At 31.4% G+C, this 21241-nt stretch overlaps 1 protein-coding gene across 1 annotated transcript; it reads left to right on the forward strand.

Moving 5' to 3' along the window:
* The first annotated feature begins 5736 nt into the window (after positions 1 to 5736).
* LOC148310536 (brachyurin-like) lies at positions 5737 to 12721 on the forward strand. The gene is made up of 6 exons (XM_088258328.1): positions 5737 to 5913; positions 7595 to 7865; positions 8500 to 8598; positions 9874 to 10013; positions 10685 to 10735; positions 12390 to 12721. The coding sequence occupies exons 1-6, from the start codon at positions 5737 to 5739 to the stop codon at positions 12510 to 12512; spliced, it is 861 nt and encodes a 286-aa protein (XP_088114454.1). The 3' UTR covers positions 12513 to 12721.
* The last annotated feature ends 8520 nt before the right edge of the window (positions 12722 to 21241 follow it).

A 21241-nucleotide genomic window follows, 5' to 3' on the forward strand; every position in this document is an offset into this window, starting at 1 on the left:
AAATATATGCCATTAATTTTAAATAACCTATATGATTATTTACAAAAGCTAGTACACCTATTTTACCCTTACCAATCTGATATAGTTTTATTTGATATCAGAATAAGTACAGGTATATATAAATGTTTATAAAACCTAGTTACTCCAACCCTCAAATATATGCCATAATACATTCAACCCCCGAGGCGCAGTGTCGGTTCGTTGTGTCCCGTCACGGTACCACACCTCCAAAACGTATTAAGGAACTATCCCCGCATCCAGGCTGCAGCCCGTGGACCACGCTTGATAGCTCGGGGATTAGATTACCATTTCCATTTTGTCTTCTTTTGACGAGACCCTTGCAAATGCCGACACAAGAATTGATGCAAATTACTCGAATTTTCCCCCAAAATAAACAAAACAAAAGCCTCAAAGCGCTGGCTTATAACTCCTCGTAATATATATCAATAGGAGGGTGACTAGACTAGCCAATTTGTGCAATGAAATATCATATATGAAAGACTAAGTGTAAATATTCGTTTAATAAGTATGTAAAACAAATAATGAAGCTTTAAATAAATAAAGTTTTATTAATTTTAGCTTTACTTGGTAAATACCAATATTCACTATTATATTTAGAAATAGTGGTATTTATTAAGTTAAATTCAAATTAAAAATGGATTGATATTACCACAAAGTGAGCCAAATCAATAACTGAAATAAAAATTTGAATGTGCGTTTCTTCAAAATATTAAATCTCTTTAGAAGTTATTCACCGATTGCTTTGAAATTTTGACAAACCGTTCCATTCGAATATGTTTGTGTTCTTATGTATCTGGTATTTTTATCTGTGACTGGTAAAAACATGTTTTTAACGATTTTAGTTAACCTCGATGGCAGCGCCACCTGTTGAATGTAAAAGCAATACCAAAATCACCAACACATTGCAAACCTTGACGATGATTAAAACCTGTCAAGGATAGGTTGTCAGAAATATATATCATTAAATTTTCTTATTTCGTTCTCATAAAACTTCCTTGTCTCTCTTGAGTGTATAATAAACATATATATTTTTGAAAATCAGATTCAAAATGTTGCTAAAAGAAAATGATCTTAATCGAGTGTGTAAAATAGGCAATGACTTACATAGGAGTGTAAAGTAGACAGTAACTTAATTGGATATGTAAAGTAGACAATTACTTATTTGGATATGTAAAGTAGACAATTACTTATTTGGATGTATAAAGTAGACAATAAATTATTTGGGAGTATAAAGTAGGCAATCCTTTTTGGATGTATAAAAAAGACAATTCGTCAATTGGGTGGGTAAAATAAACCATAACCTATTTGTGTATGTAAAGTAGTAAATTACTTATTTGGATGTGTAAAATATACAACCACTTTATTTAGTATACGAAATAGGCAATCACTTTATATATGATTCAATAATTTATAAAGTAATCGAAGGAAAAATAAAGACAGCAAAATCTTAGACAACATTTCAGAATTGGAATTAACATTTTTTTTTAAATAAAGTTGAATTTGTGTTGATATACAATATACAATGATATTCAACTACTTACTCAAATAAAGGCTAGATTTCGTTTCTCGATAGGCAAGTACTTGAAAAATAAGAGTATTTTTAAAGGATTACAACGGATGAGACCTGCAGATGATGAATTATTTAGCTTAGGCTCAGTGCACTTTAAAGTTCTGGGGGGAAACTTATCCCTGACTCCATTTCGCCTCTTTATTTCCCGCTCAAGTGTCGCCAAGTTGGAATACTACGTGCAGTTAGTACTAGCAATGTCGCATGTCGATTTGTTCCACACAGAGTACTGTTCTAGCAAAGGTTACTCTTCGCCAGAGGTATTCAACACTGCATACCTCCATTAACACACATTTGAGATGATAATAATACATATCGCAGCCGTACAGGAGAAAGTTACCAACTAACAAAACGTTAAATGTTCAGGAGGGCCATTTAAGTTACTTTTGCCTGGCAAGAAAATAAATATCAATACAGTTAGTCATTTTTAACAAGTCAATATTTTATACTTCCAAGTTTAAAATCGCTTTGCGTAAGATATCAAATAGTCAATAATCACGTTTTTGTAAAAAATGCACTTGGTCACTTTCTCCTGTATAACTACGATATCTAGATTACCCCTGATTAATATTTAAAAATACGTACCCGCAAATAGCATACATAGAGATAAAATATACATATACAGTGGAACCTCGGTATGCGTCTGCGTTGGAATAAGTCCATCTTGGCATACGTCATGTTTGGATGCGAAAACTGCGGATTTGGATACGTCTTATTTGGTATAAGTCTCATGATCTGGAACGGATTAAGGACGTATACCGAGGTTCCACTGTATACGTACAATATTCTAATGGAAATAGGTACATGGACTTAGCTTCACATACCATACAGTGATTGAAAATTATGCGGAATGCACCTAAACACGTGTCGCAATACATTTTATGAAATAGTGCTATTTACCCACTAAAGCTGAAATTAAAAATGGATAGATATTACAACAAGGTGACTGCCGAATTAATTAATGAGACAATATACATTGATAGTAGATAATCCCGGAATGGCATTTAAAACTAAAAACAAAAATAAAACAAAGAGGCGAATGTAGTTGGTAATAGAAGCAGACGAAGACCAAGGTAAACTTGGCGTGATCAAATTATTTAAATTCTTGAAAGTGGTCAGGTTAAGAGTCAGAATAATCGGCGGGTATGTATGACGAGGTGCATGAATGTGGAAGAAGCGAAGATTGTTTGAAAATATAGATTGGCGTTCTGTTCTCTCTGCGTTCTCCTACGGGGCAGTAAAGAAGGAATATTTTACAGTATTTAAGTGTATCTAAGCCTCACTCACTAATGCTGGATTAGATCAAGATTTTAATCGGATTTTTCAATGTCTTTCATACTGCGTAAAATTTACCATGTTAATATGATTGACAACATCTCAAAATTTACGTAGATTCGTATTTTTATTATAATGATATCACTATCTTAAGAAAATACTTACGTTCGCTCTGTGTTTATTAAAACATCATTTATAATCTATATTTCAAATTAAAGCTACTAGATTTGTATAATATCAGTAAATATATTTTTTATCAATAAATATAGCGTAATGATTTCGGTTTTGATTTTATCTCTGCCAAATAACAATACTTTTAATCATCAGATAAGTAAGTAAAGCCGGTTTTTCCTGATTGCCGTTTTCTGTAAAAAAATATTGCGATAATATGAATTAATCATCATAATTTTTTTTTAAATTGAAGACATCATTCTTTATACATATGTTTCAATTAACCCATTATTATGTAACTCGAGAAAGAAAATAGGGATATTATTTTTAAATGAATCTGCATATTGCACTATTGCGACATAATTATCAACATTTCAATAGATTTTTTAAACACATGTTAATATCAGATGGCAATATATAAAGGTCAAATATTGACCATTTGTACTACAATATAACTTCTCTTATATGCGTGAACCTATAATATTAATGCACAAACGATTATTGATTTTTAACCTACAACGTCGCTAGTTTTATGTTAATCAATCTACATGATTTCAATCGAATCGCTAATCAATACAACCTGCCTACTATAAGAGTAGAAATATATGTATGTACATCGTTTTTACGTTTTTGCGTAAACACTTTTTCAAAACCTATTTCTTTGGTTTAGTAGCATTGTCTCTTAACAATATAATTTATACAATAAAATTTAATAATAATAAATGATAAATAACAACACCAAACTACCTTACAAAAGTACGAACTTTGACCACTCTCACCATCGTTTTTGGTTGATTTTAATACATTAATAATATGCTCGTAATGAGTATTAATGTGGCATTATATGTACATGATTCAAATATAAAAATTAAAACGTTTGTTCAAGACCACTTTTGAGTTTAATTATGTAAACACGACTTGTTTCGAGACTCTATAAGACCACTTGTGAGTTCAATAATATAAACACGACTTGTTCGAGAACTACAGATGTTATCATAAACATGTAAAAATACAAAATATTTTTACAATTTGTATTTTCAATCAGTTTGGATTGGGTGAAAACCTGTTAATAAGAACATCTGTACTTCTAGAAACTAGTGTTCACACGAATAAACTCAAATGTGGTCTTATTCAAGTGTTTTATTTGTATTTACTAATAAAGTAAATACAATACATTTAAAGGTTGACAGTTTATAATTTGTGACTTTAACCCGTTCAGCCCATCTACGCAAGTGTGAGGTGTTTAATACCCCTGTCCCAGACACTCTGAATAGATAAAGAGTATGCGGTGTTAGGAATGCACTTAGCGGGTTTTCAGATGAGGTGGCTTGAGGTCGGGTGTTCCTAAACCCCAACCCTCAGTCGATGCCAAAATACGACCCAAACTTCCCCTAAATAATTCACTGTCTGATCGGGAATGTTATTTAGCGTTTATTTGTTGGGATCTCAAATATTCCTTTATTTTATGGGTTTCCTATCGGCGTACCTTATTCTATTTTATTTTATTTATGGTTTAAGTACATATTATTGCAATTCCAATATAATGAATAAATGAAGAAAATATGAATTTCATTTACTTCATTTGATCTTTTAATATCTACAAAACAATTATAAACATACCATAAAAATTAGCTTTTAAAATATTTTTAAGGAAAATCGAATTTTGTGTAACATTGCTTAATATTTTATTAAAAGTACTCTCGCAAGTATAATATAATGAAAAATGTAAATATGCATACATACATGGTCTTCTTCTTCTAACCTTTATTCGCACCCAATGGTGCATAGAGCACTGCATTATATCGACACATTGTTGTCTTGATAGTTACTTATACGAAGGCAAGGTGATTCATTATACTCTTCATATGTCAGCCCAGGATAAGATTAAAATAAATTTTGCTGTAAAAAATCACTAATGTTTATTAATATTTATTCCAACCCCCTGGGTATCGAGTCTGAGATCTTCAGCATAGTAGTTGAATGCGATAACCATTACATAAAGCACTCGTCCAATAATATGTAGTCAAATAATTTATTAATGTTAAATATTTTTTTTCAGGTAAATCTATGTATTATTCAGGTTATCAATGAAAATACACTGATTTGCATCATCTTTAATTTCTTTTGCGACGCTAGTAAAAAACCGTGTATTTTTTACACTAAATAATTGAATTTTTATATATTGACATTTAGGTATCTTTTCAATACCGTAGAACTACTACGTGGGGCTACTTGAACTTTGATGTGTTACTTGAGCCCAGTACAAAAAAAAATAGATCGTGGTATCGATCGAAGTATCGTGGCAATAAGTGTCACCTGTCAGGGAAACAATGAATAATGTCGATACGTTCATTATTGCAGACCAAATACAGATTTAATTTTTTTCTGTACTGGGCTAAGTAACACATCAAAGTTCAAATTGCCCCGTTCTACGGTACTCGTTATTTTTAGTACATACATGATAAATATTACAGTTAAAAGATATCGAAAAGCGTTTTAAAATCAATGTTACCGTTGTTGTCACGCGACAAAATTGCGTTTGATAAAAAAATACGCAAATAAATTACATCAATTATTTTAAAAATCAAAAAGATTATCATAAAATAATTAATCAAGACATTTGTCTACCGCGACCAGATAAGATATGCCGACGTCAATATAAGGGTGCCCTGGAGGCTTTGGAAGTCAGTTATTGTGACATCATGAAGGTTGTAGTATTACTCTGTATGCTGGTGGCCGCAGCCTCGGCTGGGTATCCTGTTGTGGACAGGTATATGGTCCCCAGCGGTGCTGAAAGGATCCTCAATCTGATCCAGCGCATGCAGTACAGCAGGATCGTCGGAGGAGCAGAGGTCGTACCTCACTCCAGGCCCTTCCAGGTACTTAATTAAATAACACTTCTTCTTCTTCTGTTCATGTCATGTCAGGTCCTTCTGACGTCGACTATCACTTGTGAGTAATTGTCCTTGTCTTAGGCAGCTCTGAACAGCGTCTCGACCGTCCTGATCCCCGTCCAATCTCGTACATTATCTCGATAACACTGACAGAAACAATATGTTAATCACTCAAATTTGACACGTTTCAATTTTTATTAAAGAAATTCATAAAAAAAGAAATAATAATAAGCCCATAATTAACAATATGACAATGACTTAAACCTTCCTCCTATTTTCTTTGTTCCAAATAATAAAAAAAATTAATTAATAAAAATAAGAAATAGCTGCTAGTCCCTCTTCTTCCTTGAATGTCCCATGAATACGACTCTTAAATTTAGACTTAACTTTAGACAATGACGAAATACTCCCCCTGTTGTCTATGCTCCTACTTATAAAAAATAAAAACAAGAAACAGCCCCTACTCCTTCTTCATCCTTCAACGTCCTAAGGACACAATTCTAAAATTTAGGCTGAACGGTGTTTAAAAATGACGCGGAATGCTTCGAAACACGTGTCACAGTAGATTTTAAGAGATGGTAGTATTTTCCACGTAAAACTTAAACTAAAAATGTTTTTAATTACTATGATTTTTATGGAATTTCATTAGATCTAGAATTTGTAGCCAATTTGTGAACATATCGTAAGGTTTAAGAAACATACGTAACAATTGATAGATGAGACAAGATATGTTTTTCTGCATAACTTTATGATGATATCTTAAAAAAATATTACAAAATTAATGGACTTTATACAACAACTAAATCAGGTATCATTGTTAATTAAGGAAATCAATCTCAAAGTGTCATGTAAGTATGAGATAAAAATGTAAATGTAAGTTGTATTAATGGATTACACAACAGCTATAATATTTATTAGATTATACGATAAATATAAAATAACACTACTTTGTGATGCCCTTTAAAAACAATTTAACCAAATATCATAATTATGAATTAATATAAATAACAATATTTAATAATTACGATGTAGTTTGTTTTTCCAGTATGTTATTACATAGTAATAAAGCAATCATTAGTTCCGTTTACCAATTATATGAACTGTGTGCATATTACTTACAATCAATTTATCGCCGTACTATTCAGAGCATTCAAAAATGCTTCTGAAGTACTTATAAAAAATGTATTAAAGGATACATTATTAAATTGGCTTATCCTTTTTTTTCGTATGTATATGAAATTTTCTAGTTTTTTTTTCAACAAGAAGGTGAAACAGCAATATTTACCATACGAACACTAACATTCCTTCACAACGTTTTGAGTGTGTCCACAAATCTGGATCATCTCCTGGTCATTTCCTGATAATTAGGAGTTATATCTTAGTAAAATTAATTCTTAGGAGGTAATCTAGATTTCTGAACAAGTGTTTGGACACATTGAAAATGTTGGATACATTCCTGTTTGACCCGATCCTTTTTGCATCTTTCTTCTAACCTTTATAGAAAAAAAAGCAAAAAGGATCGGGTCAAACGGGAATGTATCCAACATTTTCAGTGCGCCTAAATACTTGTTAAAAAAATCTAGATTACCTCCAATTAAGAATTAATTTTGTTAGGTTATAACTCCTAATTTTGCTTCTTTACTGACGTGTAATTTTCTTTTCCCAGGTCGGTCTGTTCCTGACCCTTCCCGGAGGAACCGCCTTCTGCGGAGGCTCCCTGATCAGCAGCAGGTTCGTGATGACCGCCGCCCACTGCGTGTTCGACGGCCAGAACCAGGTGACCAGTTTCCAGGTAGTCTTGGGGGCTCACTCGATTAGAGACTCCGAGAACACCATCCTGACTACTACTGATGCCATTATGCACCCCAACTGGACTCCTAGTCTTCTGCAGAATGACATCGCTCTGCTCAGGCTCCCAGTAGACGTTGAATTCACAGGTACATATTACTAGCCCCTTATTAACTGAAAAATCTTAAAGGGGGAAATCCAAAATGCGGACGATGGAGCAAGAGATCGCTCCTGCTTCCCCGCACGATTTAAATATATATATAAAAAATATATATTACAAAAACGGTATTTTAGGCAAAAAAAACTATTCCATCAAACCCAGGCTATTTATTACCTGGGTTTAATGAAAATTAAGTGGCGATTTTTCGTATATTGGGCCTTAACCGAAAAATCTTTAAAGAAAAAAATTATGAAAAAAACACATTATTTTTAATTTTGAGTCTTCTTTACCAATAACTGGACCATATTTGTACCAGACCACATTTCATGTAATTAAATTATGTATAATCTCTTAGTATCCGTTGTGCTGAGGAATTAATTGCTGAGGAACTTCTCAGCAATTAGCAAATGCTGAGAAGTTCCTGTTTGGCCCACACCAGATTATCCCTCCTGTTCCCAACATAGATTCAAATAAAAACATATTTAATTAGCTAGAAGAAATAAAAATCCACTAAATGATCTATAAACCTTGTACATAATAAGCAAGGTAAATAATAAATGCAATTCCCTTCTAAAAAAAAAGGTTCCGTCACCTAATTTTTAACGGTGTAATTTTTTTTCTAGATAAGATCCAGCCCATCGCCCTTCCCCCAAGGTCCTCTTTGTCCGACAATTTCGTGAATTCTGATGCCACCGCTTCTGGGTGGGGTCTGGAGTCTGATTGTAAGTATTCAAATAAATCAATATTACTTTTCATGTATCCAAAAATATGTACATTTGCTTATCTCCGTAACACAATAGTAAAGTTATGTCAATGACACAATTCTATAATTTAGACTTTCACATGCGGTGTTTGAAAATGGTGCGGAATACATCGAAACACGTGTCAAAATAGATTTTAAGAAGTAGTTGTAGTTACCGCCTCCGTAGTGTAATGGTCAGCACGCTCGGCTAGCGTTCTGGAGGTCCCGGGTTCGATTCCCAGGGGGGGTCAAATAAATATAAGTGATTTTTTCACTGTAATATTTATTCAATATTACCCTGGACTGGTACCTGAAGCGGAGGGCTGATCACCTTTCCTTCATGTGTAAACGATCAAGATAACTCTGAGTTTATATGACGCAGTGCCCTATGCACCATTGGGGTGCGGATAAGGGTTTTATTTTTATTATTATTTGTTGTAGTTACCAAGTTAAACTTAAATTAATAATGGAAAAATATTACCACAAAGTGACTGATGAATCAATTAATGAAATCAGTCAAGTTCTCTTAAGTGTTCTGAGATGTACGAATATTTTGGTGTTCCGGTCATAGAGTTTAAGTCATTGGACAAAAAACTTTTCGGTTTTCAGGATTTTCATCAGGAATTTCAGAACCAAAAAAATCTGACTTATAGGGTAGGTCAAATAAATTATTATAATTTAACTAGATATCGTTCACTCCTTTCAACAACGTCATAAATCAAAAATCGTAAATTTTCAGTTGTGCATGTTTTTTGAATGCCCAGAAAATGTACTACTGTATAACCCAGCAAAAGAGGCACATTTTTAACTTAATATTTACCCGCTACAGGGCAGAAAGTGTTGTTTTTTGTTATTTTTCAAATGGAGAAAAACCCTTCAGGTTTTACCTAAAAAGATCTGTTGCGCAGTAAACAGTTCAATAGGTGGCTCGATATTTATTTTTAAAACATTGTATTTTATTTTTAAACTTTAAAAACGTTCTCCTGAAAAATCAAGTTTTTTTATTTATGACGTTCTTGAAAGGAGTGAGCGATATGTAATTTGACTGGAATAAATTATTCAAATGACTTTCAATAATCGATTTTTTTCAATGATTTATTCCATCGCCAGATAGAAGAAAGATCGATCGGTGTACATAAGAAAAGAAAATGGTATGATGTACTATCACCTGTTTGAACTTAAGTTTATTAACGTTCGCATAATTCTTTCTCCATTCACTTATCTCTAGCATTAAATTGTCGATGTGATATTACAGCCAGCAGTGCTATCGCTGAAAAGTTGAACGCCGTCACCATGCCCGTGATTACCAAACTTACTTGCAACATCAGGTATCTGGGAGTCATCCAAGACACTCACATCTGCACCAGCGGAGAGAACAAGAAGAGCACATGCAATGTAAGTTACGAGCTTTTTCTATAAAATCGACAAATATATCAACAACTTTTGTAAAAAAATGTTTACACAGGGAGATCTTCATTTCTTTGACACGTATCCGAATACCGAATCAATGCTGTAAAGTTTACAGCATTGATAAGCTGTAAACTTTTCAGCATTGATTCGCTGTAAAGTTTGTAAACTTTTGTACACCATAGTGTAAAGAAACAAGTCTTTGAAAGTGAATTATGTTTATCAAACAGTTTTTTTTATCATCTGTTTTTGAATGAACACCATTGATTTCATATGATATTGATTACTTTCAATTTCACTTATTTATGATACATTATGCTTATTTATTCCTCAAAACAAAATGTGCTACATATTTTTTAAATAGATTAAAAGCTTACTTTAGACATTTTCTTGTAAAATGCATAAAATTTACCATAAAATACATACTCAAAACTACTAAACATACTAAAAACAGTCAAAAAATGCTTTGTTGTTTTCATCATACATCAAACATCAAATCAATCAAATTGAATGCTCAAAATACCCTCGTTTAGCTTAATTTTTTTTATCTAAATCACTTTACTGCTTGTATTTTGATCCCAATCTTGTGGCAAGTTTAAAATTGTTTTTGATTTTTGATGTAATATATATTTGTAATGCAAATTTAACATTATTTCTAGGGAGACTCCGGTGGCCCGTTGACAGTAGTTAAGGATGGAAAGGTTATCCAGGTATATTATTTTATTTTACTAAATTTTTATTTTATTTATTTATTGAACGGCTAAAGCCTTTAAAATAATACATACATACAAAATCAAATATAAAAATACACTAATGAATACACTAACAGACAAACAAAAACAAAAAGTCTTAAACATAAAGTAATACTAAAATAACAAATAGTAAACTCTGGTTAATACACGTTTCCCTCACACACTATCAGCGAGCAGCGAGAGAGAGTGAAACACAACGTTTAAATTTATCCATTATAACATGGAGAAGAAATGCTGAGAAAGTAAAGACTTCAAGGTGGATAACAATATATTAAATAAATCAATACTATCAAAAGCATTGGCTAACATGTGAAGCCGCGGAATCGGAGAGAACATCGCATAGTTTACATTATGTACAAATACTGCGAATACAGATTTTGCCTAGTACCTCTTCGACGCACGCTAAGCTTTATTAGATTTAGGAGATTAGGGCTGTCCAAAAAAATATTAAGAAATTATTATTATTTATATTTTATATAAATTATTATTATTTATTTTATATTATGAGAAATATTATTATTTATATCTTTTATTTAATTTTATATATTTTAACATTATATATAAATATCTACACTAAACATCAATAACTCTTAAAAAGACGTTATGACTATGTACTTATCAAACAATACCTTTGGTAATCATTAAAAAAAACAATATATGGGAATCTCAGAAAAAAAAATCTTTCTCCAAGACTTTTATTTCTTCAACAGAGATAATTTTGTGGATTACTCATTTAAGCGGGTTTTTGCTACAACAGAACATTTGCTTCACTTTAAAAGTCAAGTAATTTTTAAGAAAGAAATTAGCTGACTTATTTGTGTGCAATACCTTTGGTAATAAAAAAAAAACAATTTATTTGAATCGCAGAAAAAAAATCTTTCTCCAAAATTTTTATTTCTTCAACAGAGAGTATATTTTTGTGGATTACTCATTTAAGCAGGTATTTGCTACAACAGAACATTTGCTTCACTTTTAAAGTCAAGTTATTTTTATGAAAGAAATTAACTGACTTATTTGTTGTAAGTCTAAGAAAAATAGTAATTACATCATGAGCCATTTGGATATTGGACTCCTTCAAGATCTGCAAGTAATATCTGCCTTAATCGTTCAATTGCGGAGAATCGATAAATTGACTCTGGTATACTTTGCCAAAAGTGTGGCAATCGATATACCGACGATGACGCCAGTATATTTTGGCAGTCAAACTGGGAGCTTCCTTAAGTTCCAATTCGCCAATAATATTCATAAATAAACAAATTTGACAATTTTTTTTATGAAAAAATAATATACATTTTTCTGTAAAAAACCCATTGTTTTTGCCCTTAAAATGTTCACTGAATTTTCAATTTAAAAAAAATCTTCAGAAATTTTAGGATTTATGTAAGAAAAAATCCCAATACTAAAACGATTAAGCATTTGGGCACGGATCTATTTGCTGGATATATCCGGCGAACGTTTTCGTGATAACCAAATCCAGCTCATTTTTTTAGATAGGCAGTAATTTTTTTTCTTTCTTTTGATTCTATACATGATTTGATAATTTAAAAAAAAAAACAAAATAATTTGCATCGTAATCAATGTGAAATATTATATTGTTGTTTTATTTGTCTAGGTCGGTATTGTTTCCTTCGGAATCGCTCTTGGATGCGAAGTAGGATGGCCAGCGGTCTTCACTCGAGTCACGAGCTACGTGGACTGGATCTCTGAAACTGCTGGAATTTCCATTGCTCCCTAAGCAAAATAGGCAAATCAAAGAAACAAAAATATTTAAATGTTTTTTCAATTCTTTTATTCCTACTGTATATTAAATTGATCAAAGACTCATCAAAATTACACTCTTGCTTCTAACACGATCCGGAATGAAGTTGGTAGCTGCTGATGAACGATGAGAAAAATCTATTCGATAATTCAATGAACTTTATTGCATTTTCATCCATAACTACAACCACAATAAAATATTCTTTTACAAAAAATTGTTGTTTTATTCATATTACGTCTGCGTAATCGGAGGGCATGTATGACTAGATGTATAGATGTGATGGAGGCGAGGAGTGTATGTCAGGACAGAAGTATGGCGTTCCATCCTTTATGCCTACTCCTACGGAGAAACGGCGTGATGGTAGTAGTAGTACTAGAAACATATTGTAGTGAGTATTTACTATATTGAAAATTAGAATACTATATTGGAAAACAACTTATTGACCGTTATGGCAGCGCCATCACTTGAACATAACATCAACACATGCAATATAAAACATTGATAGCGTACTTCCGACAACTGCTAAAGTAGTGTATTTGTGAGAAGAAGCGTTGTGAAATTAAAAATAAGAAATTTAAAAAAATCATTTCTATTTAACTAGACTGAGCCACAGCATCGCGTGGCCAATTACAACTAGTTACATAAATATCAATAACAAGGTTCAATACATTGAACCCCGTTAAATCTATGATTTACACATATTTAATCTACAGCTTACACCATTGTTGCCGACAAACCAAACGCAGTCACAATACCAGTGATTACCAAACTTACCTACAATGTCAGATATCTGGGAGTCATCCAACACATTCATCTACACCAGTGGAAAGCATAAGAATGCCTGTAGTGTAAGTAATATATGTTGCCTACTTTCAAAATCCGCCAGATCCAATTTTATTAGATACTAAAATAAATGCTCCATCGGAATGCCAATTGTGGGTTTTATTGTTTAAAATATTTATGTTCTTGAAAACCCTGCTAAAAAGACTTAAAAATAACGTTTTATTTCAAATTCCGCTGTATTCTTGGAACTTGCCTTCTGACCCATATCGGCCAATCAGAAAGCGGGGATAGGTCAAAAATTAAGATGACGTCATTATCGGTTTGAGTCTCATGTTTTTTTTTTAAAATACTGAAATATGTTTTTTTAAATTAAAATTCTCAATTTCATAATATTTTATCTAAAGATAGACAAATCTTTCAAACATAAATGTTACCAGGAGAATTTTGCATGTTTTGGAAAATCGACTTACATGGATCTGGCGGATTTTGAAGCAGGCTACACATATGAACTTTTGTTATTATTATTCTTACTATGCTACTCCACACGGTCAGCAATCATGGCGATTTTTACTTTGCCTGCAGTCAATCCAAACAGCGACTAAGTGCTATAGCGGAACCACTCTCAAGTTTTCAAGCCAGGATGTACGTCTTCCTCCTATGTTGGATTTACCTTTGACATTGCCTTGTAAATATACTAAGTATGTCTATCTATTTCTCTCCTCCTATCATAAAATGAACAAAGTACTCTAGCTTTCTTTTCGTTATAGCGTTTAATAACTTATTTTCCATGCGTCTTCGTTTTGTACTCTAAAATCTATATTTCGATTTCAATTTATTTATTTATAATTAACATACACATTACAAACTTAAAATTTAAAGCGTTTACATTAAAATCGAAAATATGCAAGAATACTATTGCTAAAGGTGTAGAAGAATCCCGCTTTGGAAAACTCCTTCAGACACATGGAACAGATCAATATCCAATGAGATATTGTTCAACATAGCGGTAGCTCTTACTACGGGCATAACCATCGGCAGGTCCTGTGTATACGTCTGTGAAACAATCTATGCCGACGCTGTCTTAGGTAACTATCGGGAACATACAGACCAATGTTCCGGATAGTTTATATATTAATATATGATATATTATATATTAATAACTATATTATTATTATTATTTAATTATTTATTATTTTGTTAATTTTTATATGACCAGATTGGCATATATTATGTTTCATTCGGCATTGCTCTTGGATGCGAAGTAGGGTGACCATCAGTCTTCACCTAAGTCACAAGCTACTTGGATTGTATCGGGACGACCACTGGGTTTCTAATCGACATATTGTAGTACCACAAGAGTTAATTTACACATGTTAATATTTACAACAAATTTTTCATCAAATAATATTTTCAAATCCTCTTTTTGAGCCTTTGACAAAAAAGTTCACAGAAGAATTTTCATTGATTGATGTTTTATTCCCTATGGTTAATGACAAGTCAAACCCTATCTTATATCGCAGTCTATAGTATACAGTCTACAGTATACAGTAGTCTACAGTATACGCAGTCTACAGTATACAGGAGAAAGTGACCGAGTGCATTATTTTACAAAAACGTGATCGTTGACTGTTTGATATCTTACTAGCTTAATATTGCCCTGAAAAAATCCCAAAGGATTTTAAACTTGGAAGTATAATATATTGATTTGTTAAAAATGACTAACTGTATTGGCGTTTATTTTCTTGCCAAACAAAAGTGACTTAAATGGCCCTCCTGATCATATTACGTTTTGGTAGTTGGTCACTTTCTCCTGTACGACTACGATATATTGAATAAGGAGATGCAATCAGACCATGGCGCTATGAGCAGCAAAGATGCCAGTTGCATTTCTTGCCATAGCATCTTACAAATAAAAGTCTTCCAAACATTTGCGAAATCAGATAGCGGGATGTCAGGTGTGTAAAGCTAAGGAAGTTTGTCACCCCATAAAGTAAGTTTGATACTTTGTAAGCAAAGAAAGTTTGTCTCCGCATAAATAGCAACGTCAAAAAACAACTAAACTTCCTTCAGTTGTGGAAATATTATATTTAGAATGTACCATTCATTATAAATAATATTTACAATTATAACAAACTAACTAACTAATTAACTAAATAACCATCATGCCGCTTCCCCGCAGGGGTAGGCAGAGAGAATGGAACACCACATCACTCTGTCTTTGCAAACATTCTTCGCCTCTTCCACGTTCATGCATCTCCACATACATACCCGCCGATTGTTACGACTCCTAACCTGACCACTTACAAGTATACTTGAAAGTGGTCATAGAAAACATATCACTATCAGGTATGCCATATATGGCATACCTGATCGTGATATGTTTTTCTCCGTCTTCCTCTGCTCCTTTTTCCAATTACATTCGCCTCATAAATTTCTATTATTGCTCTTTCCTCACTCATTCGTTCTACATGTCCAAAACATCTCAACACACCTTTCTTAATTTTATCGATAATGCTTATCTCAGCTTTGCATTCCTTCCTTATTTCACTATTCGAACAAATATATTTACAATTATTTTCTGTATATTATCTCTATTTTAAATTATTCAATACATATCCGCCACCACGAGAAATCGTAGACAAACCAGATGACCCGCCATTTGCATTCCGAATGGAAAAAGTGGTGCAATGGCAATTGGAACCGTTTATACACGGGTCTACCAAACAATAAAATGACTCAACTGAAATCAGTGTTAAACGCAGCAGCAAGACTGATTTTTAAGATTTCTAAATTCAGTCACATCACCCCACTACTTCACAAACTGCACTGGTTACGCTTTCCCGAAAGGGTTGAGTATGAACTCTGCCTACTCATGTATAAATCAATACATAATATGGCTCCAGAGTATCTAAAAGAGTTGTGTATTCCAGATGAATTGGTTGATAGACGTCTCACGCTTCGATCGGCTACAACAACTGCAATGGGCAATGTGATCTTACCAGCTCGCAACCAGCGACTAAATTTGGCGAGCGTGCCTTTGCTGTTGCCGATGGCATGCAATGCTCTTCCACCAAAGGTTAGAAATAGTGAGAGTGAGATGATACTAAATAAGAAACTAAAAACACATTTGTTTGCTAAATCATTTCCACCATAATATTTTCCCCAATACATTCACAGTGAAGCGCCCTTGAGGTAGTATTTTACGAAAATGGCGCTACATAAATTATCAATTTAAAAAAAAAAATATTAATGGCATACATATATCTCATATGAAGGCAAGGATAAAAATTAGCTAAAAATAATAACACCATTTTTCTAAAGGCTGCATTATTTATTTAGGGTGACACTAGCAGAATAGGATATAGGGGATACCATCTAAACATAGATTTGATCCTTTACACAAATTATACACTTAAACATATCCGCAACCAGGCAATATTGGCAACACAAAAGCCATACTAACGTATGTGAAAAAAATATCCAACCACATTTATAAATTTAATTGAATTTTTTTTTACATGTATTTTAGATTAAATGAATATAAATTACCAACTTAAAAATAATTAGGCTTAACGATGAACTGTGAAACAGACATGAATTAATTTTAATTTAATAATAAAACACTTGTATAATATCACTTTTGAGTTAATTAATGTAAACACTTATATTGATATTTAATATATGATATTTTCATCAACAAATGAAAATACAAAGTGTTATACATAATAAGGTCTTTTACAAGTGTTTTGTTTTATAAAAATCACCATGTTACTCCAACTTAATGCCAAATCAATAAATAAAAAATAAAAATAATTGTAGAAATGGTTGGATTAATTTTTACGATAATTTTAAACGGTTCAAAGAATAATGGAAGCACAAAACATGAACATATTTTTCTTTAAGCGATAAGTGGCCAAATAAAAAAAACGGCAGAGATACAAGTATGTATATTAAAGCTACACCTAATAGTAGATAATTTATGTAATTAGATATTCTTTTTACTTAATTGTCCTTTTTCACTAATATATTTCTTTATTTAACTTAAATAATGACACAAAATTGATATTTTTCTAAAAACCATTTTTGAACCACTTTTTTATACTAAATAAATTTATATTGGTACATTGAAAAAGAAACACAAATCGCTAAATAATCTATCATTTTGTTATTCTTATTTTTTATTGTTTTCATATAATTTCCCTTAAAACCAAACTTACACTCCAAATATACTCCGGATACCTCAAAATAATTTCAATATTTAAAAAAATCTAATACAATCAAGAATCAAATAGTATTTCATTTTCTTTTCAGAAATAACTAATTATTAAGACGATTACATACGGAAGTTAATATTTTGACTACACAGTATAGATAATTCCATCTTTACTTACAATTGTTGAAAAAGTTAGATGTGTAACTCTACCATGTTGACAGTAGCAATAGAAAACCATTTTAAACTTTTGAAGATATTAGAAATTAAAGCCCAGAAGTAAAAGTAAAATTATCTATACAGTGTAGTTCAGGTGTCTACTTTCGTATGGGACCCTAGCTCTGAAAACACTTTATTTTAGTTTTTAACAATATTTAAAAAAATCTTTGTACACAAATACTGGATCCTCTGGGAATGTTATCAGAATTTAATTAGTCATTTCCTATTATGTGAAATTATTCAAACAGAATTTCATACACATAATAAAGATTTCAACTCTAAGTGAATTTCTACAGATGACGGTTCTAACAAGCATATGAAACATTCTTCCTCATATAGAATACATAGATGTTCAAAAAAATTTTGGGCAGAATAATGTTTGTTACAGAATACATAAAGTGATTACTTTGCAGTAATGGTTGTAAGCCCTGTAAATGCCCAGAATACCATATTCTTTGAATAGATTTATCAGTTAATTTCTGGTAATATCAATCCATTTTCAATTAAAATTTTACTCGGTAAATATCACTGATAAAAAAGAACAGCTTCTACTCCCTCCTCATCCTTCAACGTTTCTAAAGCAAAATTCTAAAATTTGGACCAAGATTCACATAAGATGTTTGATAATGATGCTGAATACATCGAAATACATGTTGCGATAGATTTTAAGAAATAGTGGTATTTACAAAGTAAAATTAAAATTCAGCCATATTTTTCTTTGATAAAATACATTTTCATATTATATATGAGCCATCTGTAAAATCATTTTTATGTTCATTTGAAGCTGAAAGTCTGAGTATTGAAGTCACAGTTAATTTAAAGATGTAGTATTATTTGGAGGTATAATTTTGATACATCAGTGATTGATCATTTATAGGGACAATCCTTTTTGGTACTTATATTAGAAATAATTAAATTTCTAGAAATCTAAACATATTACATATTGAAGTTACACATTCACTTAAAGATAATGCTAAAAATGTATTATAATTATCAATTACATTAATAAAACACAAATCCTTTAGAAAGGCTGTTGGCGATGCCGAATTAATCTAGTTAACTATAGAAGATATTGCCGAAGGTACTAGAATTTTGTCAGTCCGGCATTGACTGAATAGCATAGAATACTTATGTACATTTTGATGTTGATGAGTTACAAAAGTTTAGAAGACTTTAAATGACATCTGAGAGTTACTGATTGCATAAAATTATCTGGTTTTAACCCTTTCATAGTTTATAGTTATATTCCAATTAGAAAAATTAATTTGTCCTCTGCTCCACATACTGTTGTAGTAGATACGAGTGACAAAAATGTATGCTTGTATTTTAAATAAATAATACTAATGATGAAAAAAATCGAATAACATCCGACATGGGACCTAAGAGGAAAAAATCAATGTCGAATGAGATTCGATATTGCACCAGTAACAGTTAAGAACATTTCTCAGAAATTTTGATTTGCTAGCATAATGCATATGAATTTCAAAATCGCATAATCAAATGTGAATTACCATCATATGGTTTATCTGCGTAATTCAAGATCTCCCAAAGAAGGTTAAACCTGTTTTGAAGTGACTGCTTAGGTGAAATACAAAAGCTAAAATTAATTTTTCGTACAGATAATTTCAAAAGGATCATAGACTCGTAAGAAGATAGAAATATTAGGGTGAAAAGTGAAGTTATAAAGGATGATTTATCTAAAATTAGTTTCTTACACTTAATTTATGATTTGGAGATGAGAAAAATGTATAAAGATTGGAAAGGCTTTGAGGTTTTAATAAATCAAAAATACTTATTCCAAGAGTATTATTTAATTTAAAGTGTTTAATGTTTTAAAAAGTTTAAATTAAGAATTTCAAGAAATAGGATAGAAGAATCAACAGCGAGGACCAATGGTTCCCAACCTCATTTAATTTGTGCCTTAGCACCACTTATAATCCTTATATTTAAGGAGAAAAGATATTTACTTTTGTTTCAATTTTTATCCCTAAATGACTAAGCATACCCTTGGGGTATGCTTACCGCCAGCTGGAAATCACTGGTTTAAACACAAGAATTTGTATTTTAATCGTTATGATAAATTTACATAGTTTACATTATTACACTACGCATCTCATATAATTGGGTCATTTTTCAAATGATTAGATTTGTTGCTGAAAACACCTCAAAAGAAAAAAGTATTCATTCATAATTCTTTGCATTACTGTACTAGAGATATCACCAACACTCATTCAAAATGTTCTATAAAAATATACATTTTAACAAAATTATTAATTTAACCATCCATAAATTAATGCAGTATTCTAAAAGTTATGTGAAACTTTATAAAATGTTCTCTTTTTTCCAGAATAGCTCTAAGAAATGAGTTTATGCAGCGTAATATTATAAACATTATTTGTTGTTTATTAAGAATTTTGATGCCATCAAAAGCTCACAAGGCGATTAGCAACAGCGAACAGGCAAAAATTTAAATATGTTTCTAGAATAAAGAATGTTATTTAAAACAAAAATTTTAAGAATCTGTATTTTTATTATTAAATTGTGTGAAGTTATGCGAGTATTAAAACATACAGAAGTATCTAATAAAGGTCTATGTAAATTACGGGAAAGTAACTTTATGATAGATATACTAAATTATTATTAATATTACAGGAATAAGTAAAGCATTTAAGATTATATAATTCAAACAATGATAATTAGAATTTTACCATAACTTTTTAATATTATTTTGTAATATTTTTCATATTATAAAATTTTTCTCCTATCATGAGGAACACATCAAAACTTTCAATAATTCTAAATTCTCTCAATTAATAATAAATAAAAAGTTTGATAATTTAGAAAAAAAATATTTCCCTCACAATTGTGATCAAAATTACAACATTAAATGTAATTTTCCAAAAGAATATGTGATTCCAAAATATGGTTTAAATTACCAATTTCATTGAATGCAAATTACAAATTTCACTTGAAACATCGCCGCCCATCAATTTGTATTTGGTTTTAAACTGAATTTAAAAAATCTGATCATCTTATTTAAAAACTGTTTTTTTTTTCGGTCGTTTCAGATTTTTAGTTTTTACCATAAACTATGTAAATATTCCGTGATATGGCCAATCGGAGTAAATAGTGGGTAACACTATTTTTGCTCCTATACTTCTCATGTCTAATCCATATTAGGTGTGTGCAGAGCTGTGCGGTGCTTACGTACAGTGCGTGAATACTGCTCTCATACTTCAAGTACATTTTCAAGTTGATGATTATTATTGCGACTATTAATTTGATTTTTACTTAAATTACTGATTTCATTATGAGCATATCACAATTGAGGAATAACTTATCATTGCATTACTCACCATAATATGATAATAAAAATGTATGGGGTGGTTGGTACTTGTATATAATTACTTTTGTGCAATTACATTTTGTACTTGTGAAGAGCATATGTACTCAAATACTTTTTGGTAGCACTCGTAACAGCTCCGGATGTGTG

The sequence above is a fragment of the Brachycentrus maculatus genome, unplaced genomic scaffold (genome assembly GCF_059751285.1).
Source record: "Brachycentrus maculatus isolate JH-2025_06_01 unplaced genomic scaffold, ASM5975128v1 h1tg000092l, whole genome shotgun sequence".
Taxonomy (NCBI): domain Eukaryota; kingdom Metazoa; phylum Arthropoda; class Insecta; order Trichoptera; family Brachycentridae; genus Brachycentrus; species Brachycentrus maculatus.

Excerpts from the sequence above, each read along its gene's own strand:
- LOC148310536 (XM_088258328.1), top strand. The coding sequence starts at position 5,737 with ATGAAGGTTGTAGTATTACTCTGTATGCTGGTGGCCGCAGCCTCGGCT. Across the intron at positions 7,866-8,499 it reads AGTAGACGTTGAATTCACAG|ATAAGATCCAGCCCATCGCC; the intron begins GTACATATTACT and ends TTTTTTTTCTAG. Across the intron at positions 8,599-9,873 it reads GTGGGGTCTGGAGTCTGATT|CCAGCAGTGCTATCGCTGAA; the intron begins GTAAGTATTCAA and ends GTGATATTACAG.